Here is a 19,703-nt window from a genome sequence, read left to right as displayed (position 1 = left end):
CTTGTTGCAGGACCTCTATCTTCCTATGGCAGATAAGAATATCATCCATATAGTGAATCATAATCATGGATGTAAATTGCTTCCTAACAGGTTCCAATGCCTTTTGGACATACAATTGGCATATAGTTGGGCTATTGGCCATGCCTTGTGGTAACACCTTCCATTGGAATCTCTTATCTGGCTCCATGTGATTGAGTGAGGGAACAGTAAAGGCAAACCTTTGCCGGTCCCGAGGATAGAGGGGGATGGAGAAAAGACAGTCCTTAATATCTATAATAATAAGCTTCCAATTTTGGGGTAGTGCAGAGAGCAAAGGGAGGCCTCTCTAGACAGGGCCCAGAGGGCGCATTTGGTTATTAATAGCCCGCAGGTCATGGAGCAACCTCCATTTTCCAGATTTCTTTTTGATAATAAAAATTGGGGTATTCCAGGGAGAAGTGGAAGTTTCTAAATGCCCCAACTGTTCTTGCTCCTGTATAAGTCTTGTGACTGCTTCCAGCTTTTCAGAGGATAATGGCCATTGAGAGACCCATACCGGGTCCTCTGTTTCCATGGTATGGGTCGTGAAGCCTCAACGGCCCCTAAATAAAACCCAGTCCTTTTCTACTTTGATTCCCTTTTTGTTCAATGGGCTCTATTCTACCTTGCTCCCTTCTGCCCAGGCCCCTTCCTGGTATATAGCCCATTTTTGTCATTATAGCTGATGCCTGAGGGGAATACTCATTAGTCAGGGTCTAGCCCATGGCTTGTAACACATCTCGCCCCCACAAATTTACCGGGAGGGGCAAAACATAAGGGGTAAAGCGTCCCTGCCTGCCCTCAGTGCTCCGCCAGACCAGGGCCGCAGCACTAACGGCTGGAGAGGATTGATATCCAAGGCCTTGAAGAGAATGAGATGAAACCACAGTAGGCCAGGATTTCGGCCACCAATGCAATGAAATGATGCTTTTGTCCGCCCCTGTATCCGTAATCCCCTCAAATTCTTTTCCGTTAACCAATAGTTTCATAGTTGGTCTCTCATCTAGGGGTATGGCCAGATATGCTGAATCATTACCAGTAGACCCCATGGCTCTTTTTTGGGAGGTGCAGGTCTCTCTATCTCCAAGGGAGGGCAGTAGCACTAATTGTGCGATCCTATCTCCCTGCTTTATGGAGAACACGCCTCGAGGGCTGGAACAGAGGACCTGGAATTCTTCCTTATGATATGGATCCACGATTCCAGGATACACAATAAGTCCTTGTAAGGTCAAGGAACCGCGGCCCAAAATGAGCCCAATGGTAGCAGGGGGTAAAGGCCCCGGAGACTGGATTGGGACCGGCTGAACATTCATTTGGGGCATTAATAAGAAGTCGGAGGCGGCACACAGGTCCACTCCGGAGTGTCCTCGGGAGTCCCTTCCTTCTCCGAGTTGCTTTTCTGGAACTGGTTCCCATATTTCTGAGGGCCCTGGGACCATGGGCCCCGCGGCCTGTTTTTTGGTTGGGACGCTTTAGGTTCCTCCATAGGGGGTAAAAGCCTACCTTTTATGTCCCACACAGATTTGTATTCGCTGGCCCTATGATAACCTTTTCCACAGCGCTTGCACAGCTCCATTTCCCTAGTCTTTTCAGGGGCTCTACAGTCCTTTTTAAGGTGCCCTGTTTTTCCACAGTTAAAGCAGGCTTTTCGGTCAGACATATTTCGGCGCCTTTGGGTTTGTAAGATGGCTGCGGCCAAGCCTGCATTAGTAAGGGGCCTCCGAGTTCTCTGCAGATCTTTAACAAGTCCTGTAAACCTTTACTTTTCCGGGGGGCTATGGCTGCTTGGCATTCTTGAGTTGCTTGTTCAAAGACTAATTGTTCAATCAGAGGCATGGCTTGTTCTGCATTACCGAATATCCGGCTAGCGGCCTCCGTCATTCTGGCCACAAAGTCTGAGAATGGCTCCTGGGGCCCCTGGACTATCTTTGTAAGATGTCCACCTGATTCATCCCTTTTTGTCAGTGCCTTCCATGCTTTAATGGCGGCAGCTGATATCTGGGCATATACGCCCCAAATGTAATTAGTTTGATTGAGGGCATGTGGCCCCTGTCCTGTCAGCATTTCAAAGGTCCAATGTCTCTGATTTTCATTTTCCGCTGTGACATTGGCCTTTGCCTGTGCCTGGGCTGCGTCATACCAAAGAGCCTTCCACTCCATATATTGTCCCATATTAGGGAGCACTGCCTTTACTGTTGTCTCCCAATCAGTGGGTGTCATAGCATAGTTGGCTAGCCTTTCTACTTGTATTGTTGTAAAATTAGCATTGACCCCATACTTCCGGACTGATTCAGCCAATTCTTTAATCTGATTATAGTCTACGTGAGTATGTACTCTGCCCCCTCATTTTCAAAGACTGGAAAAGCCATCTGCAATTTCCTTCGCTCCTCTAATGGTAAAAAGGAGTCGGTACCAAATAATGGGGGTGCTGATGGAAGTACACCCGCTGGATTAACAGGCGGTGGCCTCATATTTGCTTTCACTTTTGGCAGCCGATATCTATCGGGGTGGTATCTGTCTTCCTCTAGCTCTGTTTCCTCACTAGAGTCTAAAATCTCAGAGCCTGAGTTGCTCAGCTCCAAGGCCTCTAGTTTCACCGTAGGGTAGAGGCTAGGTTTTGAGTCTTTATTTCTCTTAAATTTACCGGGGTGTGACCGGTCATTCCCTATTTTCTCTCCCCCTTTTTTTGTATCCTGGGGAGGGCCTTTTTTCTTAGACATGTCCTTCCTTTTTTGAGCTCCTAATCTCTCATCTCGTTCGGTTTCTGATATATTATCCTGTACCTCTTTAAGCTTTTTTTGACTCTCTGCTACCGTGGGATGGCAAGCCTCAATCTCTAGACAGTTTTTAATTAGGTCTCTCTGTTTTGAAGAGCCCATTATGCTGGAGGCTACCTGGGGTAGGCTTGGTCGCGAACTGGAACACCAGCCACGGTGAGCACAGTATAAGACCAATGTGAACAAAAGAAGAATAAAGACTAGAATTAAGGCTTTTACTGATCCATCCCATAGTGGTGACAAATTAAGAACAAAGTCAAAAAAGAAGGTGTCAGAATAAAGCATACCTCTCCGAACTTACCACCCTGCAGTTCTGAATCTGCCCCGTCCAAGGGGTCTCCGCGATGCCGGCGATGTTAACAAGCTCCCGGGTTTCGGCACCAGATGTCCCGTGCGATTGTCTTGCCGGCAAGAACAACACAGGACACTCGGATCCTTCTGCAGTAAAGCTTTATGCTTCTTGAGAGAGAGCGCATAAGCTTACAAAAGCGGAGACCTCGAGCCAAGAATCCCGTCCCCTAATTAAGGCTCACAAACTCTGAGCGATGTGTGTACAGCTGGGATAGGTGGATGACTCGTCACCCTGTATGACGCCATGGAATAGGCGGGGCTAAGCAGTGGAAAAGCACTGGGCACATGCATACCAACGTTGTTTACTTGATCCGGCAGCAGATGTCAGTGCCATCTTGTAATGGCAAATGTGAGTGCGGCTCCTCACAGTAGACATCAATCTCATTATTGGGGAAGGGCATTTAAGGTAGCCCTTCCACTATTGCTTAGATTCTTAGTTGGGGTCATCCTTGTAGATATCTGGACATTTGTCTAGAGTCAGATTTCTCTTTAAACCTATAATGGTATATAAGGTATCTCTTTTCTTGCTCTCCTTTATTCTTCCCCCAACTCAATCTTCCTGCTCCCTCATGTTATCCTTGCCCCTCCTCTTCTTCCCTCATCTTTCTCCTAATTCCCTCTCCCCTCTTCCATTCTCCCAATTTACTCAGGAGATCTTGTCCTTTTCCCCTTCTATGGGGGCCCTGTATGTATCTCTTAGGGTCCTCCTTGTTTCCAAGCTTTTCTGGAGGTGTGGATTGTAGGATGGTAATCTTTTACTCTATATCTAAAATCCATATATAAGTGAGTACATACCATGTTTGTCTTTTTATGACTGGGTTACCTCAGTAACCATACCTCAGTATCTTATATTAAATAGCAATACCAGTTCCCTCTCCCTCCCATCCTCACATAGCCCCACAAACCCACCATCCCATCCCCCTTCTGAGCCCCAGGGAGGATGAAGCCTTCCATAGGGGATCATCAAAGTCAGGGACAAGGCTTTCCCTCCTTGGGAAGAAACCTTGGATGGTCTCTTCCAGTTCCATCCATTTGCCTGTGGATTTCAAGACTCCACTGTTTTTTTTTTAATGAGTAGTACTCCATTATGTAAATATACCATGTTTTTTTTTAGTTTCATTATTTATCTGTTTAATAATGTTAGATTAACTCTACAGAAGAGATTCTAAAAATAAATTCTTGAACTGGAGGTTCAGGCAGAAAAGTCACTTGAATATAGGAGTACACATGTGTCCTTGTAAGAGGACACCAGAAACAGATTAGATTACAAAGACCACGGTGATGGTACAACTGAGGCCATCTCTGTTCCAGAAGGACCATAAATCAATGTACAAAGTTCCAAAACTGGAGGAGGAACAGAATTACTTCTTTGTACCTTGAGGAAGGATAGGAAGCACAATGCTTCTATTACTCAGTGTGGATGACAAGTCCTGGGAAGAAGCTGTGTCTGCAAAGGCTGGTTGCCTGGTTAGACTGCAGTGTATAATGAGGGTAGAATGTGGCAGGCCCAGAGACTAATTACAGTTTATCTTTGGCTGTATTTAGTCCCCTAAAGAGTCTTTCCTTGCTCACTTATGTATCAGACCTAACATCCTGTGCCAGCAGATAAAGCTAAACCTGACCTCCTGATAAACAGACTAAAAAACCTTGGAATGTATTAACAAATCCCTATTCCCCACCAATCAAAGGGCTAAGAATGATCAGATCACATCTGAGGCCTATAGCTGAGTTTTCTCCACTGTGCTGTAACCTCCTACCTAGTGTTTCCTCCAATGCATTTGAAAAGTGCATTGATATATGAATTTTCTCTGTTCTGTTAATATCATGGAATTGCTTCCACAACACTGGAACATGGAATTTTGTTTTTCCCTTTTTTTATTAATAATTCAAGTTAGGAAACAGGCTTGTTTCACATGTAAGTTCCCTCTCCCTCTCCTTCCCCTCACCCCCATCCTTCGTCCCACACCTCCAACCTACCCCCCACCCCATCCACCCACCACTCCCCAGGCAGGGTAGGGCCCCCAACAGGGGCTCCACTGAATCTTCCTGTGCTGGGCCTAGGCCCCTCCCCATGTGTCCAGAGTCAGAGCACATCCCTTCACGGGGGATGGGCTCTCAAAGTCCCCCTCACACACCAGGGAAAAACGCCAGTCCTCCGGAGGCTCCCCGGAGTGCAGGGGCCTCCCCATTGGCATCCATGATCAGGGGGCTGGATCAGCCCCGCACTAGCCTCCCAGACAGCATCTGGGGTCGATATGCTTTCCCTTTTTCAGGCCAACTGTTTCTGTGGGTTTCTCCAACCTGGTACAGACCCCTTCGATCTTCATTTCTCCCTCTCTTCAACTAGGTTCCAGATTTCAGCTCAGTGTATTTCTGTGAATGTCTGTCTCTCCTTCCATCAGCCACTGGATGAGGGCTCTAGGATAGCATAGAGAGTAGTCATCAATCTCAATCTAGGGGAAGGGCTTCTAGGCTATCCTCTCCTCCACTGCCAGGACTGTCAAATCGTGTCATCCTTGTAGGTCTCTGGAGATCTCCCTAGTTCCAGATCTCTTCTCGGACCTATAGTGGCTCCCTCTGATATGGTATCTCTCATCCTGCTCTCTCTCCTCTATTCTTCCCCCTACTCAATATCTCTGCTCCTCCATTTCCTCTCCTCTACTCTTCTTCTTGTGCTCTTATTGTGGCAGCACCCTCTCCCCTACCCTCATGCTCTCAATTAGCTCGGGAGTTCATGCCACTTCCCATTCCTGGGGTCTATTTATCCCTTAGAGTCCTTCATGATTCCTAGTTTCTTTGGTGAAGAGGATTATAGGCTGGTAAACCTTTGCTCTATGTCTAAAATTCATATATGAGTGAGTACATACCATGTTTGTCTTTTTGTGATTGGGTTACCTCACTCAGGATGGTTTCTTCTAGTTCCATCCATTTGCCTGTGAATTTCAAGATTCCATTGTTTTTTCTGCTGAGTAGTACTCCATTGTATAAATGTACCACATTTTCTCTTTCCATTCTTCAGTTGAGGGGCATCTAGGTTGCTTCCAGGTTCTGGCTATTACGAACAATGCTGCTATGAACATGGTTGACCATATGTCCTTGTTGTATGAACATGCACTATTTGGGTATATACCCAGGAGAGGAATGGCTGGATATTGAAGTAGATTGATTCCCATTTTTCTGAGCAACCGCCATACTGATTTCCAGAATGGTCTTACAAGTTCACACTCCCACCAGCAATGGAGGAGTGTTCCTTCTTCTTCGAATCCTCTCCAGCATAGGTTGTCATTGGTATTTTTGATTTTAGCCATTCTGACAGGTGTGAGGTGGTATCTCAGAGTTGTTTTGAGTTGCATTTCTCTGATGGCCAAGGATTTTGAGCACTTTCTTAAGTGTCTTTCAGCCATTTCAGATTCCTCTGTTGAAAAATCTCTGTTTAGTTCTGCACCCCACTTTTTAATTTCATTGTTTGGTGTTTTGGTGGCTAGCTTCTTGAGCTCCTTGTATATTTTGGAAATCAGTCCTCTGTCAGATGTGGGGTTGGTGAAGATCTTTTCCCATTCTGTGGGTGGTCGTTTTGTCTTACTGTGTCCTTTGCCTTACAGAAGCTTCTCAGTTTCAGGAGGTCCCATTTATTGATTGCAGACCTCAGTGTCTGTGCTTCTGGCGTGATGTTCAGGAATCGTTCTCCTGTGCCAATTTGTTCAAGGGTAATTCCCACTTTCTCTTCTAGAAGATTCAGTGTGGCTGGATTTATGGAGAGATCTTTGATCCATTTGCACTTAAGTTTCATGCATGGTGACAGGTATGGATCAATCTGCAATCTTCTGCATGTCTGAATCCAATTGTGCCAGCACAATTTGTTGCTCTTAATATTTTCTCTTTATTCTGTAGATTTGGAATTTTAATTATTATGTGCCGGGGGTCTTCTTTTTGTGTTCCAGTCTGTTTGGCGTCCTGTAAGCTTCTTGTACTTTCATAGGCATATCCTTCTGTAGGTTGGGGAAGTTTTCTTCTATGATTTTGTTGAATATGTTTTCTGTACCTTTGAGCAGTGTTTCTTCACCTTCTTCTACACCTATTATTCTTAGGTTTGGTCTTTTCACGGTGTCCCATATTTCCTGGATATTTTGTGTTAGGGATTTGTTGGACTTGAGGTTTTCTTTGGTTGATGAATGTATATCCTCTAGCGAGTCTTCAATAGCTGAGATTCTCACTTCTGTCTCTTGGATTCTATTAGTTATATTCACATCTTTAGTTCCTGATCGTTTATCCAGTCTTTCCATTTCCAGCATCGCCTTATTCTGTGTTTTCTTTATTGTGTCTAATTCAGCTTTCATGCTTTGAACTGTTTCAAGAGCTTCCTTCACTTGTTTGGTTGTTTTATCTTGGGTTTCTTTAGATTCTTTAAGAGATTTGTTTATTTCTTGAATTTTTTGGTTTGTCTTTTCCTCCATTTCGTGTAATTTTTTGCTTGCTTTTTCTTCTATTTCTTTAAGGGATTTTCTTGTTTCCTCTTTGAAGGTCTCTATCATCTTGCTGAGATAATTTTTGAGGTCCATCTCTTCTTCATGCACTGTGTTGGGCTTTTCAGATCTTGCTGGAGTGGAGTCCCTAGATTCTGGTGGTGTCATATTGGTCTTTCTGTTGTTGAGCGAGTTCTTTTTCTGTCTTCTTCCCATATCTTTTTCCAGTGAGTGCAGGTGGGGTCTCTATATCTCCTCTTGTTACGCAGTAGTTAGTGTGTGGGCCAGGAATTCAATGTCCGAAGCTCTGGATGGTCTTGCCTCTCCTGGTAGTCTTCTCACTCTGAAAGAGTTAGGCCTCCATAGGGATCGGGTGTTTGGGGGCGGGACAGGAAGTAAGAGTGGGTTGTTTCCAGGCTCTGGGGGTTCCTTACTGCCTGGGCAGGTCTTACCCCAAGCAGGAGCTGGCCTGGGAAGATCGGAGTGGATGCGGCTTTGAAAGGGAGTTGGGTAAGAGTGGTGGATCACTCACCTCCTTGCGGATCGGTTGGCAGGAAGGGAAGGGAAGGAAGAGTGGTCTGTACCCAGATTCAGGGAGCTCCTCCCTGCCTGGGCGTGTCTATTTCAAGCAGGCACAGGCCCGGGGAGATCTGGGTGAATGGCACTTTGGACAGGAGTTGGGTAAATGCAGGGAGTCACTCACCTCGTTGTGGTCAGTCGGCGGAAAGGGAAGGAAGAGTGGCCTGTACCCATATTCAGGGAGCTCCTCCCTGCCTGGGAGTGTCTACTCCAAGCATGCACAAGCCTGGGGAGATCTGGGTGAATGGTGCTTTGGACAGGAGTTGGGTAAAAGCAGGGGGTCACTCACCTAGTTGCTGTTGGTTTGGCGGAAAGGGATACCATGTTTTCTTTATCCATTCTTCAGTTGAGGGACATCAAGATAGCTTCCAGGTTCTGGCTATTACAAATAATGCTGCTATGTACATTGTTGAACAGATGTCCTTGTTGTATGTATGTGCTATCCTTTGGGTATATGCCTAAGAGTGGAATTGCTGGATCTTGAAGTAGACTGACCCCATTTTCCTGAGGAACCATAATGATTTCCAAGTGGCTGCACAAATTTGCACTCCCACCAGCAGTGGAGGAGTGTTCCCTTTTCTCCACATCTTCTCCAGCATTAACTGTCCTTGGTGTTTTTGATTTTAGCCAATCTGACAAGAGCAAGATAGTATCTCAGATTTGTTTGATTTGCATTTACTTGATGGCTAAGGATGTTAAGCACTTTCTTATGTGTATTTCTGCCATTTTAGACTCCTCTATTAAGAATTCTGTATTTAGTTCTGTACTCCACTTTTTAATTGGATTATTTAGTATTTTGGCGTCTATCTTCTTGAGTTCTTTGTATATTTTGGAAATTAGCCCATGTCAGATGTGGGGTTGGTGAAGATCTCCCATTCTTTGGGCTGCTGTTTTGTCTTATTGACTGTGTCCTTTGCCTTACAGAAGCTTCTCAGTTTCAGGAGTTCCCATTTGTTAATTGTCCATCTCAGTGTCTGTGCTACTGGTGGTATGTTCATCTGTCTCCTGTACCAATTCATTCACGGTAACTCCCAATTTCTCTTCTAAGAGGTTCAGTGTGGCCGGATTTATGTTGAGGTCTTTGATACATTTAGCCTTAAATTTTGTGCATGGCGATAGATATGGATCAATCTGCAGTTTTCTACAAGCCAGCATCCAGTTATGCCAGCATCATTTGTTGAAGATGCTTTCTTTTTTCCATTGTATAATTTCAGCTTCTTTGTCAAAAATCAGGTGTTTCTAGGTGGTTGGGTTATTATCAAGGTTTTCAATTTGATTCCATTGGTCTATCTGTCTATTTTTGTACCAATACCAAGCTGTTTTCAGTACTACAGCTCTATAATAGAGTTTGATGTCAGGGATAGTGATGCCTCTGGAAGTTCCTTTATTGTACAGGGTAGTTTTTCCTATCCCGGATTATTTATTTTTCCATATAAAGTTGAGTACTGTTCATACAAGGTCTGTGAAGAATTGTGCTGGTATTTTTATGGGAATTGCACTGAATCTGTAGATTGCTTTTGGCAAGATTTCCATTTTTAATATATTGAGCCTACCTTTCAAGAGCAGGGGAGATGGTTACATTTCCTGGCATCTTCTTTAATTTCTTTCTTTAAAGACTCAAAGTTCTTGTTCTACAGGTCTTTCACTTGTTTGGTTAGAGGTACCCCAAGATATTTTATGTTGTTTGTGGCTGTCATAAAAGTAGATGTTTCTCTAATTTCTTTCTCAGCCCGTTTATTCTCTGTATCCTCTGATGTTTTTTAGTTAATCTTGTATTCTGCCACTTTACTGAAGGTGTTTATCAGTTGTAGGAGTTCCCTGGTAGAATTTTTCAGGTCACTTATTTAAACTATCATATCATCTGCCAATAGTGAAAGTTTGATTTCTACCTTTCCAATTTGTATCCCCTTGAATTCTTTTTGTTGTTTTATTGCTCTAGCTAAAACTTCAAGTACCATATTGAAGAGATATGGAGAGAGTGGACAGCCTTGTCTTCTTCCTGATTTTAGAGGAATCGCATTGAGTTCCTCTCCATTTAGTTTGATGCTGGCTGGAGGTTTGCTGTATATTGCTTTTATTATGTTTAGGTATGTTCCTGTTTTCCCTTATCTTTCCACGAAAATTATCATGAGGGGGTGTTGGATTTTGTCAAAGGCTTTATCAGCATCTAGTGTGAGGATCATGTGGTTTTTCTTTTAGTTTGTTTATATGGTGGATTACATTGATGGATTTTTGTATGTTGAGCCATCCTTGCATCCCTGGGATGAAGCCTATGTGATCGCTGTGGATGGCCTTTCTGATATGTTCTTGGATTCGATTTGCCAGTATTTTATTGAGTATTTTTTGCTTCAATGTTCATGCAGGATGTTGGTCTGTAGTTTTCTTTCTTTATTGTGTCTTTGTGTGGTTTGGGTACTGAAAGACCCCTGTCCCTTAGCCCTTTCTTTCTCAAGTTTGTCTCCTCTTCCTCCTGTCGGCGGCTTCCCCGATCCCCACCCCCGGTGGCCTTTCCCCGCCCGGCCCGAGAACAAGCACCGGGTGGGGCCGGCCCGAGAATGAGCACCAGGTGGGCCAGCCCGAGAACGAGCACCGGGTGGGCTGGCACGAGGGCGAGCACCAGGTGGGTCAGCACGAGGACAAACACCGAGTGAGCCGGCCTGGAGCTCTGCCCCTGAGCCCCCGCCCCGCCCGAAGAGAAACACTCCGTCCCAAGGTCTCCGCCCCCAAGGTCAGCCATCAGGAAAGGGGGGGAATTGAGTCTGCTGTACCAGACACCAGACCTTGAGAATATGCTGATCTGGAATGGCTCTGTGTCTCATTTGAACCATCCAATGGAAATGATTCTGTATTTCGCCTCATTTGAAAGACTCTGTGTTTCACCTCATTTGAATAACTCTGTACTTTGCCTCATTTGAATAACCCTGTATAGCGCCTCATATACATTGACCAATGGGAATAGCTCTGTATAATGCCTCATTAGAATTATCCAATAGAATCCTTGCTCCTAGCTTGCGCCTTTTTCCTATATAAGGACCCCTTTTCCCTTGGCTCGGGGCGCTTAGCCACACAGAAGCTAAGTCGCCCCAGGTACCTGCGTCTCCAATAAAGCCTCTTGTTTTTTGCATCCAGTTCGTGGCCTCGCTGATTCCTGGGTGTGTGGGTCTCCCTCTACGAAAGTATCCCTTCGGGGTCTTTCATTTGGGGGCTCGGTCCGGGATTGAGACCCGCCCAGGGACCACCGACCCACGTCTGGGAGGTAAGTGTTGTGCGGATCCGCTGTTTTGTCTTGTCTGGTCTGAGTCTGTCTTGTGAATTGCGCTTGCGTTTGTAGTATACAGCTGTGTACATTTGTAGGCGGATCCGAGGAGGGACTGACGGGTCCGAACTCCCGACCGCGGCTCCAGGAGACGTCCTGGTAGCGTTTGAAGCCCTCAGGAAGAGGGATTTGTATTTTGAACTTGGGAAGCCCTCAGGAAGAGGGATTTGTATTTTGAACTTGGGAAGCCCTCAGGGTGAGAGATTTGTACTTTGAACTTAGATCTATGACTGGACATTTTCCCAGTCTCTTTGGAGAAGGCCCTCGGCTTGAGGGATTTGCAATCTTTACTGGGGACGAGGAAGGAGGGCCCCCTTCCTCGACTCTCTCTCAATTCCTTCTGTCGACTCTCTGTCGAAACCGCGCTGCGAAAGTCTGTTCTGTGTTATTCGGTCTTTGTCTTGTAGCTGTCATTTGTGCCCTCCTAAGCCTAGAAACTATGGGGCAAACTGTCACCACTCCTTTGTCCCTAACACTCTCCCACTGGAAAGATGTACAGGAATATGCTCATAACCAATCTGTTAATGTGCGTAAACGCAAATGGATTACTCTTTGTTCTTCAGAATGGCCGACCTTTGACGTAGGCTGGCCGCGAGATGGTACCTTTAACCCCCAGACTATATTCCAGATAAAAGAGAAGATTATGGATCCTGGACCACACGGGCATCCCGATCAAGTGGCTTATATCGTCACTTGGGAGGCTTTGGTTCAGGACCCCCCTCCCTGGGTACGTCCTTTCTTACATCCCAAGGGCCCCTCTCTCCTTCCCCCCTCTAACCGCTCCAACCGACCCATTCCTTCGGCCCCTACACCTCCCACTCCTTTGATTCCTCCCAACCCCCCTTCCCATTCCAACCTTTACCCTACCGTGGTGAAAGACACTAAGGCTAAAGAAAAGAAGACACCTAAGGTACTCCCTCCGGGAGAAGACCAGTTGGTTGATCTATTAACGGAGGAGCCCCCGCCATATCCGCCACTGCCGCCCCCACCAGAGGCAGAAGCGGACTCCGCCGCTGCCTTGGCGGAAGCGGCCCCTGACCCTTCACCAATGGCTTATCGACTAAGAGGTCGTAGGGAGCAGCCCGTTCCAGATTCAACCACTCTGCCCCTCCGAACTGGGCTGAACGGCCAACCTCAGTATTGGCCATTCTCAGCATCGGACCTCTATAACTGGAAAAATAATAATCCTTCTTTTTCTGCAGACCCCGTGAGGCTGACATCTCTCATAGAGTCGGTACTCACGACTCACCAACCCACCTGGGATGATTGTCAGCAGCTTTTGCAGGTCCTTTTAACCTCGGAAGAGAAACAGCGCGTGCTACTAGAAGCACGAAAAAATGTCCCAGGAGTAAACGGGCAGCCCACCCAGCTACCCAATGAAATTGATGCGGCTTGCCCTCTTGAAAGACCTGAATGGGATTTTACCACCGAAGCAGGTAGGACCCACCTGCGTCTCTATCGCCAGTTGCTGGTAGCGGGACTCCGGGGGGCAGGACGCAGACCCACTAATTTGGCCCAGGTGAAGCAGATAATACAGGGTGCGGAGGAATCACCTGCCGCTTTTCTAGAGAGATTGAAAGAAGCGTACAGGATGTATACTCCCTATAATCCGGAAGATCCAGGTCAGGCCACCAACGTTTCTATGTCCTTTATTTGGCAATCAGCCCCGGACATAAGAAACAAGCTTCAAAGGCTAGAAAATCTACAGGGATATACACTCCAAGATTTGTTGAAGGAAGCAGAACGTATTTTTAATAAGAGGGAAACACAGACAGAAAGAGAAGAACGTTGGAGGAAGGAAACTCAGGAGAGAGAGGAAAGACTAAGACAGGAAGCTGAGGAAAAAGAGGTTGCGAGAGACCGTAAGCGGAATAAAGAAATGAGCAGGTTATTGGCCACAGTAGTGACAGGCCAGAGACAGAATAGACAGAGGGATGACAGAAGGGGGCCCCACCTGGACAGGGACCAATGTGCTTACTGTAAAGAAAAAGGACATTGGGCAAGAGAATGCCCTAAGAACCCCCGGGCCAAGCTTCCACCGCCAAGGGTTTCTGACCTCCTGAACCTAGAAGATTAGAGGAGTCGGGGCCAGGAGCCCCCCCCTGAGCCCAGGATAACACTGCAAGTCGGGGGGCATCCGGTCACCTTCCTAGTCGATACAGGGGCACAACATTCCGTTCTGAATCGGTCACCCGGACCCCTGAGTCACCGGACTGCATGGGTACAGGGAGCTACAGGCGGAAAGCAGTACCATTGGACTACAAATCGGCAGCTCCAGCTCGCGACCGGTAAGGTTATGCATTCTTTCCTCCATGTGCCAGATTGCCCCTACCCCTTACTAGGACGGGACCTATTGACCAAATTAAAAGCTCAAATACACTTTGAGAGGTCAGAAGTCAAAGTCACAGGGCCAGAGGGAATTCCCCTTACCATCTTGACAATGTCCATAGAAGATGAATATAGACTCCATGAAAAGAGGACTAATTCGAACAATCAGGAAACCCTTGATCACTGGCTTGCGGAATTTCCCCAAGCCTGGGCTGAAACAGGAGGAATGGGCCTTGCCATTAACCAGGCCCCAATTATAGTAACCTTAAAAGCTGCCATCCTTCCTGCATCCGTCAGACAGTATCCAATGCCTAAAGAAGCCCGCGAAGGAATTCGGCCACATATTAAAAGGTTACTTGAACAAGGGATTCTGGTGCCCTGTAAATCTCCTTGGAATACACCCTTGCTACCCGTTAGGAAGCCGGGAACTAATGACTACCGGCCAGTGCAGGACCTAAGAGAAGTCAATAAAAGGATAGAGGACATACACCCTACTGTCCCCAACCCTTACAATTTGCTGAGTGGATTGCCACCTAACTATATCTGGTACACAGTCTTAGATCTTAAAGACGCTTTCTTCTGCCTCCGCCTGCATCCCACCAGCCAGCCTATATTTGCCTTTGAATGGCAGGACGCGGCCCTTGGAATCTCTGGGCAGCTGACTTGGACTAGGCTACCTCAAGGGTTTAAGAACAGCCCTACCCTTTTTGATGAAGCTTTACATCAGGACCTGGCAGAATTCCGGGTTAGGTACCCCGCTCTAATCCTCTTACAATATGTAGATGACATTCTCCTGGCAGCCAAAACCAAAGGGGAATGCAAGGAAGGCACTCAAGCCCTCCTCCAGACTCTTGGGAGCCTAGGGTACCGGGCATCCGCCAAGAAGGCCCAGATATGTCAGAAACAGGTGACCTATTTAGGATACAAGATAAAGGATGGACGTCGATGGCTAACGGAAGCCCGTATGCGAGCCATCTTAGACATTCCCACCCCACAAAATCCCCGCCAACTGAGAGAATTCTTGGGAACGGCAGGCTTCTGCCGCCTATGGATCCCTGGGTTTGCCGAAATGGCGGCTCCCCTCTACCCCCTCACTCGGCCAGGGGTTGCTTTTAAATGGGAAGAGCCCCAAAAGAAAGCCTTCACCGACATCAAAAAGGCTCTCCTTGAATCACCAGCCCTGGGTCTACCGGACTTAGCTAAGCCATTTGAACTTTTTATAGATGAGAAGGAGGGCTATGCTAAGGGAGTCCTCACCCAAAAACTGGGGCCTTGGAGAAGGCCCACTGCATACCTCTCCAAGAAATTGGATCCTGTGGCATCGGGATGGCCACCCTGCCTTCGAATGATTGCTGCTATAGCCCTGCTGGTAAAAGATTCTCACAAGCTAACCTTGGGGCAGCCTTTGACCATACATGCCCCTCATGCAGTAGAGGCAGTCATCAGACAGCCTCCAGACAGATGGCTTACTAATGCCCGAATGACTCATTACCAGACTATGCTGTTAGACAAAGACCGGGTCCACTTCGGGCCTTTGGTGACTCTGAACCCAGCCACCCTGCTCCCCCTCCCTGGGGAGCCCGAGGCTCATGATTGCTTACAGGTATTGGCCGAGGCCCATGGAGCGAGATCCGACCTGACTGACCAGCCTCTACCTAGCCCGGACCACATCTGGTTCACGGATGGAAGCAGCTTTTTGCATCAAGGAGAACGAAAGGCGGGCGCGGCAGTCACCACAGAGAATCAGGTCGTCTGGGCCCAGGCACTCCCCCCTGGAACTTCCGCACAGAGGGCAGAACTCATAGCACTCACGCAGGCTCTAAAATTGGCAGAAGGTAAGAGGCTCACCGTGTATACAGACAGTCGTTATGCCTTCGCCACTGCCCATATACATGGAGAAATTTACAGACGGAGGGGGCTGCTTACCTCCGAAGGGAAAGACATTAAAAATAAGGAGGAAATCCTCGCTCTCTTAAGGGCTCTTCATCTGCCCGCTGCCTTAAGTATCATACATTGCCCTGGACACCAAAAAGGGGATTCTTTCGAAGCAAGGGGCAATCGAAGGGCAGACTTGGCTGCCCGAGAGGCGGCCCTGACCACAGACACCACTAACCTCCTGGCTCTAGAGCCCACCAACGACCATCCCTTCCCCTCATGGGACTATGAACAAAGAGACATCCAAACCCTAGAGAAATTGGGAGCCGCAAAGGAACCAAACGGGGATTGGACTTATGAAGGAAAGACTGTCATCCCCTACCGGGTAACCAAGTACCTAGTGACATTTTTACATAAGATGACACATCTGAGCTCCAAGAAGATGCGGGAGCTCCTCGAACGAGAAGAGGAATTCAATTTCCTTTTGGGGAAGAACGATATTCTAAAACAGGTAACTGAGCAATGTGATGCGTGCGCCCGAGTCAACGCATCCAGACTGAAGCTTCCTCCCGGGAACCGGGTCAGAGGCTACCGGCCCGGAACACATTGGGAGATAGATTTCACTGAGATTAAACCAGGAAAATATGGATACAAGTATCTATTAATTTTTGTAGACACCTTTTCAGGATGGGTTGAAGCCTTCCCTACTAAACATGAAACAGCCAAGATCGTTACTAAGAAATTGCTTGAAGAAATCTTTCCCCGTTATGGGATGCCTCAGGTATTGGGAACAGACAATGGGCCCGCCTTCGTCTCCCAGGTAAGTCAGTCAGTGGCCACCTTGTTGGGGATTGATTGGAAATTACATTGTGCTTATAGACCCCAAAGTTCAGGACAGGTAGAAAGGATGAATAGAACAATCAAGGAGACTTTAACAAAATTGTCGCTTGCAACTGGCACTAGAGACTGGGTCCTCCTACTCCCCCTAGCACTCTACCGCGCTCGTAATACCCCTGGACCACATGGGCTCACACCCTTTGAGATCCTGTATGGAGTACCTACTCCTATCATTAACTTTCTTGATCAAGATGTCTCAGATTTTGCTAACTCCCCTTCTCTCCAAGCTCATTTACAGGCCCTCCAACTAGTACAACGGGAGGTCTGGAAACCCCTTGCTCAAGCTTATAAAGACCAGAGGGACCATCCCACCATCCCCCATTCCTACCAGATCGGGGACACTGTTTGGGTCCGGCGTCACCAGGCCAAGAACCTTGAACCCCGCTGGAAGGGACCCTACATCGTTTTGCTTACCACTCCCACCGCACTCAAGGTAGACGGCATTGCAGCTTGGATACATGCTTCACATGTAAAGCCAGCCCGACCCACCGATTCAGCCACTGCATCAGAATGGACCGCACACCGCACTCAAAATCCTTTAAAGATAAGACTCTCTCGTACACCCTCCTGTTGATTGGTTGTCTGTTTACCCCCCATGTAGCAACTAACCCCCACAGGGTTTATAATATCACCTGGAAAATAGCCAATCTAGGGACCGGGGAAATAGCCAACCTCAGCACTTATATAGGGACTCTACATGATGGGTTCCCTCCTCTCTATGTCGACCTATGTGACTTAGTAGGGTCTGATTGGGATCCCTCTGACCAGGAACCATTCCCAGGGTACGGATGCCACCACCCTGGGGGAAGGATAGGAACAAGAAGCAAGGATTTTTATGTTTGCCCCGGCCATAAACCAACTCATGGCTGCGGGGGGCCGCAGGAAGGGTACTGTGCAAGATGGGGATGTGAAACCACAGGGGAGGCTTACTGGAAACCCTCTTCCTCTTGGGATTTCATCACTCTCAAACGGAGGGAGATCCCAGGGTACGCAGGGAAAGGACCATGGAGATGTGGGCAAAGAGCCTGCGGACCTTGTTATGATAGTGCCGGAGGGGGAGGTTTTCAAGGCGCCACCCCCGGAGGAAAATGCAACCCTCTCATCCTAAGGTTCACAGATGCTGGAAAAAGAACTACTTGGGATAGTCCTAAGGTCTGGGGACTCAGGCTGCACCGAGCAGGGAAAGATCCGGTGACTTTATTCTCCCTGTACAGACAAATTACTCCCCTAAGCCAACAATCAGTCGGGCCAAACATAGTAATAGCGGACCAGAGATCCCCAACCCATTTTCAAGTCCCTAAACCCCCTACCGTTCCTAAAGCTATCACTCCTACACCAGGTGCTGTCACCTTCTCCCCCACCCCAGATGCCCTAAACATCGAGATAACCAGAGACCCTCCAGGTACCAGAGATAGATTATTACAATTAATCCAAGGAGTTTACCAAGCCTTAAATTTTTCAGACCCCAACAAGACTCAGGAATGCTGGTTATGCCTAGTTTCCCGGCCCCCATATTATGAAGGCGTGGCAATACTGGGCAACTACTCCAACCAGACCTCAGCACCTACCAGTTGCGGAGCTGCTATGCAGCACAAGCTCACAATATCTGAGGTCTCAGGAAAGGGGCTATGCATAGGCAGGATTCCTTCCTCACATCAAGAATTATGTAACCAAGTAGAGCCATTATCTCAGGACAGCCGATACCTTGTTGCCCCTTATGGAACTTATTGGGCTTGCAGTACTGGGTTGACTCCCTGTGTCTCTACCACTGTTCTCAACACCACCATTGACTTTTGTATATTGATAGAACTTTGGCCCAAAGTCACATACCACCAACCTGAATATGTTTACAGCGTACTAGAGAAATCAACCCGATATAAGAGGGAGCCAATATCCTTTACCGTGGCCCTATTATTAGGAGGAATAACAGTGGGGGGCATAGCAGCCGGCATAGGGACCGGAACCGTTGCCCTACAGGGAATTAATCATTTTAAGCTTCTACAACAAGCCATGCACACGGATATCCAGGTCCTAGAAGAGTCAATCAGTGCACTCGAGAAATCTTTAACATCACTCTCTGAGGTGGTCCTGCAGAACAGACGAGGATTAGATTTATTATTTTTACAGGAAGGGGGGCTATGTGCTGCCCTCAAGGAAGAATGCTGCTTTTATGCAGATCATACAGGAATAGTTAGGGATAGCATGGCCAAACTTAGGGAGAGGCTAAAACAGAGGCAACAGCTATTTGAGTCTCAACAAGGATGGTTCGAGGGATGGTTCGCTAAATCCCCCTGGTTGACTACCCTTATATCCACGCTCATGGGACCTCTGGTTATTCTATTTTTGATCCTCATATTTGGTCCCTGCATTCTGAACAAACTGACTCAATTCATCAGAGAACGACTATCTGTTGTACAGGCCTTAGTCTTAACTCAACAATATCATCAGCTAAAGCAAATAGATCCAGAGTATCTAGAGACCTCTGAATGAAAGATTCCATTCAGTTACAAGAGAAATGGGGGAATGAAAGACCCCTGTCCCTTAGCCCTTTCTTTCTCAAGTTTGTCTCCTCTTCCTCCTGTCGGCGGCTTCCCCGATCCCCACCCCCGGTGGCCTTTCCCCGCCCGGCCCGAGAACAAGCACCGGGTGGGGCCGGCCCGAGAATGAGCACCAGGTGGGCCAGCCCGAGAACGAGCACCGGGTGGGCTGGCACGAGGGCGAGCACCAGGTGGGTCAGCACGAGGACAAACACCGAGTGAGCCGGCCTGGAGCTCTGCCCCTGAGCCCCCGCCCCGCCCGAAGAGAAACACTCCGTCCCAAGGTCTCCGCCCCCAAGGTCAGCCATCAGGAAAGGGGGGGAATTGAGTCTGCTGTACCAGACACCAGACCTTGAGAATATGCTGATCTGGAATGGCTCTGTGTCTCATTTGAACCATCCAATGGAAATGATTCTGTATTTCGCCTCATTTGAAAGACTCTGTGTTTCACCTCATTTGAATAACTCTGTACTTTGCCTCATTTGAATAACCCTGTATAGCGCCTCATATACATTGACCAATGGGAATAGCTCTGTATAATGCCTCATTAGAATTATCCAAT

The 19,703-nt window shown here is 47.4% G+C and overlaps 2 protein-coding genes across 2 annotated transcripts; both read left to right on the top strand.

The window, feature by feature from the left end:
* Positions 1-11,450: 11,450 nt before the first annotated feature.
* Positions 11,451-13,793, top strand: LOC113837528 (bromodomain-containing protein 4-like). The gene has a single exon (XM_027431839.1). The coding sequence runs from the start codon at positions 11,731-11,733 to the stop codon at positions 13,579-13,581; it is 1,851 nt and encodes a 616-aa protein (XP_027287640.1). The 5' UTR covers positions 11,451-11,730; the 3' UTR covers positions 13,582-13,793.
* Positions 13,794-16,971: 3,178 nt separating this feature from the next.
* Positions 16,972-19,405, top strand: LOC113837527 (MLV-related proviral Env polyprotein-like). Its single transcript, XM_027431838.2, has one exon. The coding sequence runs from the start codon at positions 17,115-17,117 to the stop codon at positions 19,092-19,094; it is 1,980 nt and encodes a 659-aa protein (XP_027287639.1). The 5' UTR covers positions 16,972-17,114; the 3' UTR covers positions 19,095-19,405.
* The last annotated feature ends 298 nt before the right edge of the window (positions 19,406-19,703 follow it).

Source organism: Cricetulus griseus, chromosome X, assembly GCF_003668045.3.
Source record: "Cricetulus griseus strain 17A/GY chromosome X, alternate assembly CriGri-PICRH-1.0, whole genome shotgun sequence".
In the NCBI taxonomy this organism is placed as follows: Eukaryota; Metazoa; Chordata; class Mammalia; order Rodentia; family Cricetidae; genus Cricetulus; species Cricetulus griseus.
The sequence above is the reverse complement of the archived record's forward strand: the minus strand, read 5'-3'. Positions and strand labels throughout refer to the sequence as shown.

Bases quoted from the DNA above. Each gene is read 5' to 3' on its own strand.
- LOC113837528 (XM_027431839.1), top strand. From the start codon at position 11,731: ATGACTGGACATTTTCCCAGTCTCTTTGGAGAAGGCCCTCGGCTTGAG.
- LOC113837527 (XM_027431838.2), top strand. From the start codon at position 17,115: ATGGACCGCACACCGCACTCAAAATCCTTTAAAGATAAGACTCTCTCG.